This window comes from Pollachius pollachius, assembly GCF_949987615.1.
Source record: "Pollachius pollachius genome assembly, chromosome: 11".
In the NCBI taxonomy this organism is placed as follows: domain Eukaryota; kingdom Metazoa; phylum Chordata; class Actinopteri; order Gadiformes; family Gadidae; genus Pollachius; species Pollachius pollachius.
Genome location: NC_136944.1, coordinates 13,231,072 through 13,243,894, shown reverse-complemented (window position 1 = coordinate 13,243,894; position 12,823 = coordinate 13,231,072). Strand labels below are relative to the sequence as shown.

Sequence of the window (12,823 nt, the reverse complement as noted above, 5' to 3'; positions counted from 1 at the left end):
AAATTTAACGAAAAAATAAATGTATTTTCAAATCAAGCAGCTAACTAACATGATGTCCTCTCCTAGCAACTGCAACCTTAGCCAAGAACAACCTACCATTAATGTTCAAACCTTTAAGTTAATGCCTTAGCTATGTAGAATGAACAGCATTAAAATAATCTAACCAGACAACATTTAATAATAGAAAACCCATCCTCACTCAGAAATTGCAAGTCCCTTACTAGAACCTTATGAATATAAAATAATTATAGCTGGTATGACAAATGGGCCTTTTTTTCATGTTTTAATTTAAAAAAAAAAAAATAGCATATTGCTGACAAATATTTTAAACATCACAAATTAATGTACACCAACATATGATAGTATAGACGCCCCTGTTTCATAGTAAAAGAGTCTTGCTCTGGTTATCATTCAGTGTGGCATAGCAAAACATCCATGGCCCACATATTGAGGCCTTGGACACAGATTTCACAACGATTTAGCATTAAAATTATAAACATCCATCCCTTTCAGTATCTTACACTGACATAATATGTATAATATATGTATTTACTATACAAGTCTCGCAGGGGATATGCAACAACGAAACCCCAAAAAAACACAAATTATATCATGGTCAGTGGAGGAGAGTGTTTCAAGATGATCCAAGATGGCTATCGCTTGCCGTGGGTGGCCTTGTTTAGTCCCATAACTTTGAAGGTGTTGCTGGCTATCTTCTCATAAAGGAGGAACATGAGGGCGGCAGTCAGCACCGTCTGCAACAGTTTGGCCTCCAGCCCTTTGAACAGACCAAGCGCGCCATACTTCCTGCGAAGAAAGTGTGCATGAAAATCACAAGTTGTCTTATTTTAGATATTAATATTCAAGTGTAGTAGCATTTAGTAGCATTTAGTGGGGAGGTTGCAAACAAATTAATAATATTTCCTAATTCACCTGCTTTTTAATGTTGTAGAGTTTATGGGTAACAGGTTCAAACAGCGATGTTAACCCATTGGGAAGATTCAGAAACGTTTAATTCAGGGAAACAGTTAAATTGCATTTTGGTTGGGCTATCAGTTACTGAGGGGTACTTTGCAATTCACCTTTTGTGTAGAAAATGAACAAACAATGGCGCTATACAGGAGCGCTATTGCCAGACCGTATCCTGGGCAGGTAGACTGCTAGGCACATGGACTAATTTCAGTGATCAAGTCTTTAGTTGACCGGGTTACATCTCTATAATTCAGATCGTGAATATCGAATATCTTTCCAACAAAAACACTTTCTTTTCAGTAAAAGCTAATTCTGTAGGAAACACTAATGTGTTACGTAACGTTATTACAGTTATTATTATGTTCAACATGCTCATAAAGTAATTTTTTGTATTCTTTTTTTGACCCAGGCTACCAGTGCTGGGATGTCCCATGATTGTATTCCCCACATAACATTATCTACAGCTGTTTGGGTAGTCGACTCATGAAATGTAAGTTTCTAAGTTAAAGGTATGTTATAAGTGGCAATGCCATTCAAATGTAATGTCATAACGTCACATAAACAAACTCAAGCAACATTTTTTTATCAATATCAAACCCTAGAATAAGAATATTTCGTTAAAGAGTAACAATTCCTTACAACATAACTATAACCAGGGAGTGAAATATATATTTATAACGAATATGTAAAAAGAAAGAAGAAAATAAATCATCCGGACACCAGATGAAGACCAGACCAAAACTATATTTGTTGTTCACACACCACCCAATGTGTGCGGTGGAGAGAGCGTAAGATACTTTACCTCACTCTGTTGACCAGCAGACGTTTGATGACCATCAAACTGCTCAGTATTCGGGACTTGTCGGTTGACTCTTGCAGTTGACCGAACTACAACAAAACACACAATGGATACAACAAAACAATGTTAAGTCCTAGATATGGATTCTGACAAATTGTAATCAACATATAGGTCTCGAAACACATTGATATTTCCAACACACACACACACACACACACACACACACACACACACACACACACACACAGACAGACAGACAGACAGACAGACAGACAGACAGACAGACAGACAGACAGACAGACAGACAGACAGACAGACAGACAGACAGACAGACAGACAGACAGACAGACAGACAGACAGACAGACAGACAGACAGACAGACAGACAGACAGACAGACAGACAGACAGACAGACAGACAGACAGACAGACAGACAGACAGACAGACAGACAGACAGACAGACAGACCCTGAGGATGGACTGGATGGTCTGTAGTGGGTATGTGGCAGTGGTGGCGATTGCTTTTGCGATGGCACCGATCAGGAAGACCTCAACGGACGTAAGCTTGTGAACAAAGAAAGGGAGGAAAAAAAACTGGTGAGAACGATTAACTTCCTGACAGATTTGGTTTAGAGTTTAGCTGACCACATGCGTCTGCGATTAGAGTATTAAGGTCACATGACCCGCATATGAGCAAGATTACACAGGGTATCCAACATAGCAGCAGTTCACTCATCAAGAAAGAAGGAAGTCATTTTACTCCTTCCCCTTTCCATTTAATGTTTAGCAAAGACATAATAAAAATGAAAGACAGGGTAACCATTTTAAACATTCAAACTGAATCAAAGTGTTTTCTTTCCACTGTTATTTATTTTTCATTCCTCAACTTTAACAAAGTCATCAGTGTTGATTTTCTACAGACAATTTAGAATTAATTATTTACTGAAATAAAACATATGAAAGGGGGTTCTGTCGCACGTTAGATCAATGATGCATAAAAGTCAAGAAGCTTAGTCAACAATATACATATTTGGTCTGAAAGCACTTTATTCAGTTAACCTTGGATTTTCCTGTCCAATAGACAGGGCTTGGCTTTTCTTGGCTTTGAACCACTGTGACTCGGACCCGAATCCAAATCGTTGTCAAATTGGAGATGAAACACGTCTGATCCTCTCACCCACATGACCCCCTCCCCTTCACCACCAGCGCCTCCATCCAACACTCCCTCCACTCTCCCATTACCTCTGTGTGGACGCCCCGGCTCAGCTGCCTCTTGAGGCCCTCATAGATCATGAACTGGATGGCAGGGTTGAGCACCAGCAGCAGGGAAGGGAAGGTGCCGTTCCATAGCGCGCCCACACCCTCCTTACTGGAGATCTGCACAAAGGCATCTGGAGAGGGGGAAGGGGGTTGAATTTGATATTTCTATAGGAAATCCGATCCACCCATTATCGCGGTTATATATTTAAATACAGAAATGTGGCAAATAAAAAAAAACACGATTTTTTTTTTACAGAGACTTAGATCATTAGCACAATGTTTCTCATATATAAGAACTTAATTGCCAATATAAATAATATCTGAGGCATTTTACGATTCGAAAGTGACGCAGGAGGACAATTCTCCAATTGTTTTCATACTTTATATAGGAGCCCCAGAGAAACAGGTGGTTTGTGTGTGGAAGGGTTTTTGCTTGCATATGGAAATTACTATTAGCTTAGAATTAGGTATTGTAATAGTGTCGCCACGTATTCAGGTGACCAATCATGAAAGAGAGATACAATGGGACATACTATTTTAGTATGTCCCATTGTATCTCTCTTTCATGAAGGAATGTTGGTGAACTTAAACATTTACCCAGAATGCCAGAATAGCTGGTGGGCCGGATGTCTTCGTTGCGGAAATTGGCGCCCTGAAGCTTCAACCTGGTGTTGACCACCCACAGGGGAGTGGTGACCAGCACGTTGATGATCCCTGGAGAGTGAGGGAAACACATTCACTACACTACAGTGGCAACTCAGCTCAACACAAACCACAAGACTGGCTTATGGAAATTAAACTGATAAACAATTACTATGATAACTGCCCCTGCGGCAATGCTGATAGAACTACTGTCTTCTATGAATTACTTCTTAAATATTACAGTAACACTACTTTTTACTATTTAGTCAGTTAGCGGACACTTTTATCCAAAGGAATTTACGATGAGTTTTTGGCAATAATTAGGGGGTTATGAAGCCTGTTCAAGGATGCCCTCAGGTAGATGGGGATATTATTATATTATTTAGTTATTATAATATTTATTATTATTAGATGGGGATTGAACCCAGAACTTTCTGGCAGGGAGACAAACACCCTAACCAATAGACTATCCAGCCCCAACACAAGCTGTGCCAGCGAGGACATGACAACCTCTCTCTATGCATCCCATGGCCCATCAAATTGTTATGCTTATCCACCATTAGTGGATGATTCCCTTTACAATCGCACTTATCTGTTTGAAATGTATAGCAAATTCATAACGTAGCTTTACCTGCAGCAATGCCAAAGATCAGATCAGTTCCCGGGGCCGACTTCTGTCCCCTAAGCCAGCTGGCCTTCAGTCCGTGAAAGCAGTAGAAGTAGACAAAGTTGGAGCAGCACAGGCTGCAGATAACAGGGAACCAGCCTCTGTAGGGTGCCAATCTAGGACAGCAGGCAGAGAGCAGGCACCCTTTAAGGATGTGATCAGTGATGGGGACGTTTTCTATTGAAAGGCATAATTAGTAGTGATTGAGGGTAGTGTTGCGCAAATAAACTGACGTCATCATGTTTACTCACAGGCCCTCTTCTTTTACAATCTCGGAAAGAATGGCAGGAGTTGACCTTGCCTTCCTGTTTTCGTCCACTAACGGAGGTTGAAAGTTGGAATATTATACGACAATGAAATCTACTACTGCTATTAACCTATTAATATCCTGTTAATAATTAGTGAGTCACCATTAGTTTACCTTGGAGTCTTAATCTCGCCGTGTCAAGCGGGAAGAATACGGTCATTGCAGTCACACTCCCCTGAAATATGATGTCAAATACATGAAAGAACACAATAACGTCAGCACCCTGCCTTAAGTAATTAACACATTGAAAACATCTTGGCATATACGCCTGCTTAATGTCATTACTTTAACGACAATAATGTCATCTCTTGTACTGTAGCCTAACTTACGACTGCTCCTGATACAGCATGGACCAAACTTTCATACGAGAAAACCTCAGTGAATCTGAAATCTCCGGTAGTCATTCTACGGTATCTTTGCGTGATTGTCTATTTGAGGAAAATACAATTGATCCGCCGTTTCTAAAAACACATGTCACCCAACAAGTTAGTTTGACAGTGGTGTTTGTAAAGTCCTTCCTGTTAAACGTAACAGCCAATCAGAAGCGGTTTCATCGAGTCGCGCAATGTGATTGGTCTACAATAAGTCAATATTTTTGACGCAAGTCGTAACACAATAAACCATATGGTTTGTTATCTTTATTTCAAGACTGTAGATGTTATGTTTCTAGCTGTAACATCAAATTGGCTTGAAATTGTTTGTACATTGGTCCTGTTTGTGTATTTTGCCAGGTAACTCACCTTTACGCAAGACCCTTTACGATCGACAATACCTCGACCTATACTATACCAATAATATATTCTAAATATTAATTTGCCATTTATTTTTCTTTATTTTTAGACCAGGTTAAGAGGTAGTTTAATCAAATCCAAGGACATTTATTCAGATACAATTGATTACCCTGAATACACATACTGGTAGGTAAATAGTTGTGAGCTTTTTGGCTAGCAATAGCACATCGAATGTTTGTGTCAAAAGCACAATTCCAATTATAATTTTATCAGAAGAGATCGAAGACGTTACTTCATGCCAAGCATTTCAAACCAGCCAAATACATTAGAGTTGGTTAGGTGGAGCTTATATAACGGAATATCTCACAAATATAGCAATTGTCCTGCATTAAACATCAACCGATTCCCTTCTAAGCAAAAACATTTCATAACTTCCATTACTTACATTCTGTTATATGAATAACTTTAGCCAAAATAGAGATATTTCGAATACTAATTTTCATGCCCAAATGACTCAAATGAAAATATATAAATAACATGTATTCAGATATTGAACATCAAAGTTAAAGCATATCATTGCATACATACATACAGATGCTTAGTAAGATACCCAATGCAAAGTTTCAGTCAATATGATCAATAATAAAAAAAAAAACAGGTAATATAATTCACTTCTCAGTAACACTCATTCACCGCCCCATTCACTCAGCCAGTCCTGACACAGCCTCTTCTGTTCCTCACTCTCGGCCTTCTTCTTCTTCCCCTTTCTCCTCTCCTCCTCTGCCTTCTTCCATTTCTTCTCCTTCTCTAGCTGCTCCTCCTTCGCAGCGACGCTGTCCAGCAGGGACTCCACAGCGACCTCTGCTGTCCGGAGGGTGCGTTGTGGGAGCCACTTGGGGTCGACATAGGGCAGGAAGGGGTCTCCTGCGGTCACTTGCAGGGTGTGGGGCTCCAGCGGAAGGCGGAGGAGGTGTGCATGCAACATCATACGGTAGGGGGCGTCGTCCACCCCCAAGCTGTAGGTGAAGTCCCCCACGATGGGATGGCCTACCGCGCTGCAGTGGACCCTCAGCTGATGGGTCCGGCCTGAAAGGACAAGGAGGGGGTAGAGGTAAAAATAACTTAATAGAACCATAACAACTGCCATGTCAAGTGTTTGAGTCAAATCCCTCAGAGTATAATCTCTCTGAGAAACATCTCATGTTTTCCTTAGTAGAAGTAGTAGTAGTAGTAGCACCAGCCTTTCCTACTCTCAGAAGTGTTGTCTACTATTGATCTCCACTTGTGTCAGCCCAAACTCTCATGGCTAGGGTACGTTTGTGCATCGGTAAATGTTATAAACAATATTTGCAATATTTTAATCTTTTAATTTATTTTCTGTGTCTTTATTGCCATGCCCACAAATGGCCCAAAGCCATTGATTTGTTTTATTCAGTATATAAGCTTCTAATATATTAACAGATTTAGCCGTGTGTCAGTATGTACCGGTGAGAGGCTCGAGAAGCACTTTGGTGGCGGGTTCTCCGTCGTAGGTCCCGTACTCCAACACACTGAGCTGCGTCTGGCACGCCTTGGGGTTCTCACAACCTGGGACGCATAGGCTCGAACTAGTGAGTAATTTAGCAGGGGCTTATTTCAAGGGTTACTAGGTGAATACAGATTCAAGTCATAAATTAGCTATTAGGGGTAAAGGCAGCTTGATCACGGATGTCTACAAGTAGGATGAGCATAGGGTATTGACATGAGCACCATTTCAGACTGGGAGTCCATTATTCTCCCAATCAACCAAACACACATATTCACATGTGTTTGTGTTAAAAACAAACACAGATCAGGAAGTGAGGGTGTTAACAGCTTACCATCTCTTCCTTCGATGCACATCATGTGTGCCTTGCCCTCTGTGGATGTCTTGCCGATGGAGAATTCGATGGTCCTGTTCTCCTCCTCCACCCAGCCACGCAGCTGGAAGACACACATACACAAACAGTTCCTCAATTATCCCTGAGATAGATGTATATATTACTGGAAATGAAGATAACGATCAATTTGTAGCTGTTTAGTGTGTTTCTCTGTGTATCTATGTGCTTTCTGTGTGCACAGTATTTACATTGTTGTGTGCATTTTTGTACATGTGTGCTTGTACAGCTTGTGTATTATTTTATTTTAAGTGTGCACGTGTGTGTGTGTGTGTGTGTTTGTGTACTAAATGTGTGTGTCCCCACCAGCGCAATGTAGGCCTTGGTGGCGGTACGGTCTTTGAAGCAGCGGTAGGCCTGTCCAGCTGCTGCCTTGTTCAGCGCCACACACAGTGCCCCACTGGTGGAGAAGTCCAACTGGTGGCAGAACCTGAGACCCACCCCCCACACACAGACACACGAGGGGGGTTAGGATCCAAAGGGATAAGGCCCCTATCTGACAATGTGGTAGAGGCTGTCATCAAGATGTTACGTTATAATACTCCACCATCAGTTATTTCCTGAAAACCAAAGAGGCTTACCAAACTGGCTCACATTGTGGAGACCTCTCGTTCTTTCTAGCACACTAAATAAATTAAAACAGATAACGATACACCCAGTCCAAATCTATCTAAATAAATACTGATTTCACTTGTCTATTGCTAATCAAATAAACGGTGAATTTTTCTGTCGCACAATCCCCAAGATTAAAATATCTTATATCTGTGTTTTTTCACATTTTCTACTCCCCACCTGAATCCGTAGTATGTATCAGGGTCAGCCAGCAGGGGGAAGCGGTGTCTGAGCTGTGCCTGCACCGTGTTCTTCTCGTACCACATCTTGCTGTCAATGCGAAGGTCCCAGTGCTTGTCCACCACGATGAAGTCATCGCTCTGGTATAGCACACGCAGGTTCTCAAGGCTAGCAGCCTCTGTTGCTGCTGTCATCTTCACCCCCGGTATATTTATCCCCCAGAGGGCTTCCCCTGGGAGAGAGAGGACGGCTGGTTGTTAAGTCGACATCTCCACCTAAATGAGATGTGCTTTATTAATCCCAGAAGGGAGATTCGGGTGTCACAGCGGAAAGTACAGGATAATAACAATGAGGAGATCAAACCATTAAATTAAGAACACTACTACAAACAATATATCTCTATATACAGAAGTAGAAGAAGTAGAAATATAGAAGCAAAAATAAGGTAAAAACATAATGTAAACACCTGTATGCATCTTTGATGGGTAAGAGAGAAAGAAACATGCATGTTGACAAAACAATTCCTTTCCTTGAGATTAAATTTGTGATCTTGTGTCGGCCGATTCTGGAATTACATTTTACTATACTATCATGGTTAAAAGTGGAGGGCCCAATAAGATTAACTGAAAATAGCCCTAATTTATGGTCGAGCATCTTCCATACAAAAACGCCTAAACAACATGTAGTACAGGTCGACAGAGGAATAGGAGTAACAAGGAAGCAAGAAGTGCCATAGCTTTTGATAAAGATATTTTTAAGATTCATTGCACCACGTTATGAAACCTATTGTTATTATTCTTACAAAACCGTGTTAATGTTAAAAAAGATTCTAACATGGACTAAAGAAGGAAGTTCAATCTCAACGAAATTTAGGTAAGGGACCATTCACATAAACAACAGAAATAGCTACCTGAATAAGCAAGCAAATTTGTTGCTCAACTATGATCGCATCACTGAAATAACCCTTCACAGACAGAATCCATGAAGTTATGTATCAACTGTGGTAATCATTTTCTTCTGCTGTGCACTGGCTGGATCGGATGTGCGTGCATGTTTACCCGGAAGTCGCAATGGAAGGCACTTCCGCTAAACCCAGGAGAAACCAAATCATTCTCTGGAGAAACCAAGCCCCCTGCTTGGTTTCTTCCCCCCCTATTCAATGATAAAATATTATATAATAAATATAATATTTTACAATTTACTATATTGGATATCATTTATTTGATATGATATAATGGTATAATATATTTGATTCTAATAATTATATTTTATATGATATTATTTAAACCCATCTTGTCGTGATATAATCACGAGAAAACCAAGTTACTTTTCTCGGGACGATAAACCATTTTGCTGTAGACTATTTATGCCAGATTAATCATCTATTATACGGCCATTGCTTTTTATTAACCTGTGAAAACTGCAGTTAAGGGAGAGAAGCTGCTTGCGAACGGGGACGCATTTGACCATAGCAGATGTTCAATAGATGTGAAGAGGAGCCCGTTTATCGATAAACACATTCACATTTAGAAATTGCACACGAAATTGACGATTCATTGTCTGTCAGTTAGAGACAATTGTAAAATAAATGTTTGTCGATTTCGGAGGGACTAATTGAGGTTGCAGGTGAAATTGTATAGGCAACCAGTCCGTTATCCTGAGATAATTGAATGAATTCGTTATCACGACCATATCAAGTTAGTATTCTAGTTATAACGACATGCATGTAATTATCTCATAACAAAATACACAACAAATAAGAATTATACAAAATAATTATTAAATAAACATTAGTATTAAATAAAGATGAGTATTTTACAGCATATATATATAAAGTATATATGTGTATATATACTACACAATATGTAGTATATATATAGTATATAATGCATATAGTATGTGTATATATATATATAGTGTAATCCCCTTGACATATTGAAGCTAAAGCCATGTGTCCTTGGGCAAAGTAGCCAGTGATTATAATCTCACTTTTCGAATAAATATTCTGTTTCTCTGAAAGATGATAAACTCAACAAACATTATATAACAAATCATAGGTTTTTAATCCATTCTGGGTCCCAACTTTACACACACACAAACACACAGACACACAGACAGACACACACACACACACACACACACACACACACATACACACACACACACACACACACACATACCTACAATTACTTACTGATGATGGAGCAATGTGGAGGGAGAGAGGGAGAGAGAAATAGAGTTATTGTGCATGCCTGAGTTTTAAAAGCAGGTGTTAGTGGTGGGATTGGCCACAGAGATTGACTGGCGATTGTTGCATAACATTTGAGCACTCCATTGTTTTAACACACATACACACACACACACACACAAACACACACACACACACACACACACACAAACACACAAACACACAAACACACACACACACACACACACACACACAAACACACTCACATAACCAAACACACCAGTGTGTTTTGGTCAGATGTCTTTGTGTTTTGGATATCAGAGATCGGGTCAAGAAATTCACAGAAGAAAGAAACAGAAGAGTGATGACTTGATGAAGTCTGTTAACTTCTTCAAAAAACAATTCATGTTTCTTTATTTTGAGTTCTTTAAACTGAAAACCTTTCGGTGGATGTGGATGGATTTTATTGTCATATTCCTTGTGGATTGAGTCTAAGCCGTGTGTCTGCAGCGAAAGCTCTTGTCTGCCGGACGCCCCGTGCTCTTTAGAACTTTCCAGATTGAAATATTGAACCACCAGATCCAGCACGGGAAATCCTGCTACAAACCGGAGACTCCCTGGGAGGAGAGACCCGTCGTTTCATTCTGTCCACGTCTGGGAGAGTCGGTAATAAGGCAGACGTGTTTTTGTTTTGGCGTTTGCCTCATTTAAAAAATAGAATATACTCAATTTAGTGCTCTTAAAGCCATTACCTATCCACTTTTTTTGAAGCAATTACACTCAAGTCTTTTTCTGTAAATAATCAACAAGTCAGTTAAAATAGCAACCATTCTAGAGTTTATTTGTGTATGAGTGGAATGTTTCTATGTACATTTTAGTTCTCCATTGAGCATTCCTCCACTTTTTCACCGTTTATGACTCTCTCCTTGTCACTGGTTCTGGTTTTATATCTCTCCTTTATTCTTCTCTCCTCTCTGTCTCTGTCTCTGTCTCTGTCTCTCTCTCTCTCTCTCTCTCTCTCTCTCTCTCTCTCTCTCTCTCTCTCTCTCTCTCTCTCTCTCTCTTGCTTGTTTGTGCAGTTGTGTTCCCCCGCAGGAAGGTGTAGGCATTTTGTGTGTGTGGTCGTGGTCCCCGTCTCCCCCCGCACCATGCAGAACAAGTCCTTCCTGCAGGCACGCTGTGATGAGCCCATCATGACGTCGGACTGGGGGCTCCCTCTGCTGCTAGCGCTGCTGCTGCTGGCGCTGCTGTATGCCTTCCTCTACCTGCCCTCCCTGGCCCAGCGAGCCCTGCTGGACCAAGCCATGGCCAACCACACCCTGCAAGGCAACGCCACACCCGGCTCACTAACCCTGGACGACCACAACTGAGTCTGAGATGATGATGATGATGATGAGGATGATGATGATGACGACGGACTGGACAGGTGGACAGACAATCGGGTGGCAGGGGACAGATGTTTTGGGATGTGTTCTGTGAAAGCAGAGAGAACACAGGCATAAGCACACGAGTGGGACGTGCACATGCGCACGCACACACATGCCCCCACTTTACACCTCGTGTGTGTTGTTTGAGCGACTGTCATCACCCTGACTGAATTTATTTGTGTTTCATTTGTTCAACATAATAATAACATTCCTCGCCATGGCAATCCTCATGTTCATCCAGATGGATTGGCAGGCTGAGGACCAGTACAACGTATGATAATATTAAATAAGAAATGTTATAAAACCATATCCTCATATTCTTTCTATCAAAGATGTTTCTTAAATGCTTGTCTATATAAATGGAGACATATTAAACAATTCAACTGCTTATTATTAGTTTGGAATGTCCCAGTATTGTAGAAATAACATTATCTTGTGTAGCACTGCCCTTTAGCAGATTTTTAACCCACACACTCAAAAACACATGGCAAGATAGACACTCAAGTAACAAATACAGACAACACAATTACACCTAAATACACTTGAATACTATTTTAACAGCCTTCACTGATGTTTAAGAATAGTTTTACAATACAGCCACAAGGAGGCAGACTTCTACCAATGTAAGATAAAAAAAATAAGCAGGTAAGATTTGATAGATAGACGGACGGACAGACATACAGGGAGACGGACAGACAGATAGACAAATAGACGGCAAATGGATGAATGGATAGATATACTCTTCATGAAATGAGGAAAAATACTTATCAACCCCTATTTCTCATTCACACTCAAAATTAAAATATACAAACAGATAAAGCGAGAGACACACACACTAACACACACACACACACACACATGCACTCACTTTCACCCATACAAACACACATAGTATGTCCCTGACCTGCTTGTGTGTGTGTGTGTGTGTGTGTGTGTGTGTGTGTGTGTGTGTGTGTGTGTGTGTGTGTGTGTGTGTATGTGTCAATGAGTAGCGATGTTTAACCCCAGATGGTCTTTGTGAAGTGATTTGGTGAATAGAGCAGGTTACGTTAGCTCCTTACACATTCCCCGTGTGTGTGTGTGTGTGTGTGTGTGTGTGTGTGTGTGTGTGTGTGTGTGTGTGT

The 12,823-nt window shown here is 40.6% G+C and overlaps 2 protein-coding genes across 4 annotated transcripts; both read right to left on the bottom strand.

Moving 5' to 3' along the window:
* Nucleotides 1-230: 230 nt before the first annotated feature.
* Nucleotides 231-5,129, bottom strand: slc25a17 (solute carrier family 25 member 17). Its single transcript, XM_079745833.1, has 9 exons — nucleotides 4,975-5,129; nucleotides 4,760-4,820; nucleotides 4,590-4,656; nucleotides 4,303-4,454; nucleotides 3,627-3,743; nucleotides 3,012-3,160; nucleotides 2,238-2,333; nucleotides 1,775-1,860; nucleotides 231-807 (listed from the first exon to the last, which is right to left on the bottom strand). The coding sequence occupies exons 1-9, from the start codon at nucleotides 5,047-5,049 to the stop codon at nucleotides 654-656; spliced, it is 957 nt and encodes a 318-aa protein (XP_079601959.1). The 5' UTR covers nucleotides 5,050-5,129; the 3' UTR covers nucleotides 231-653.
* A 394-nt stretch (nucleotides 5,130-5,523) lies between these two features.
* Nucleotides 5,524-9,134, bottom strand: rpusd1 (RNA pseudouridine synthase domain containing 1). 3 transcript variants are annotated; one of them, XM_079746292.1, is made up of 6 exons: nucleotides 8,995-9,134; nucleotides 8,085-8,316; nucleotides 7,599-7,722; nucleotides 7,236-7,338; nucleotides 6,862-6,963; nucleotides 5,524-6,462 (listed from the first exon to the last, which is right to left on the bottom strand). In XM_079746292.1, the coding sequence occupies exons 2-6, from the start codon at nucleotides 8,276-8,278 to the stop codon at nucleotides 6,062-6,064; spliced, it is 924 nt and encodes a 307-aa protein (XP_079602418.1). In that variant the 5' UTR covers nucleotides 8,279-8,316; nucleotides 8,995-9,134; the 3' UTR covers nucleotides 5,524-6,061. The 3 variants fall into 3 exon arrangements, with proteins under 3 accessions (XP_079602418.1, XP_079602420.1, XP_079602419.1); XM_079746294.1 differs by having other exon boundaries at nucleotides 8,166-8,316; XM_079746293.1 differs by having other exon boundaries at nucleotides 8,085-8,359; nucleotides 8,995-9,129.
* Between the last annotated feature and the right edge of the window lie 3,689 nt (nucleotides 9,135-12,823).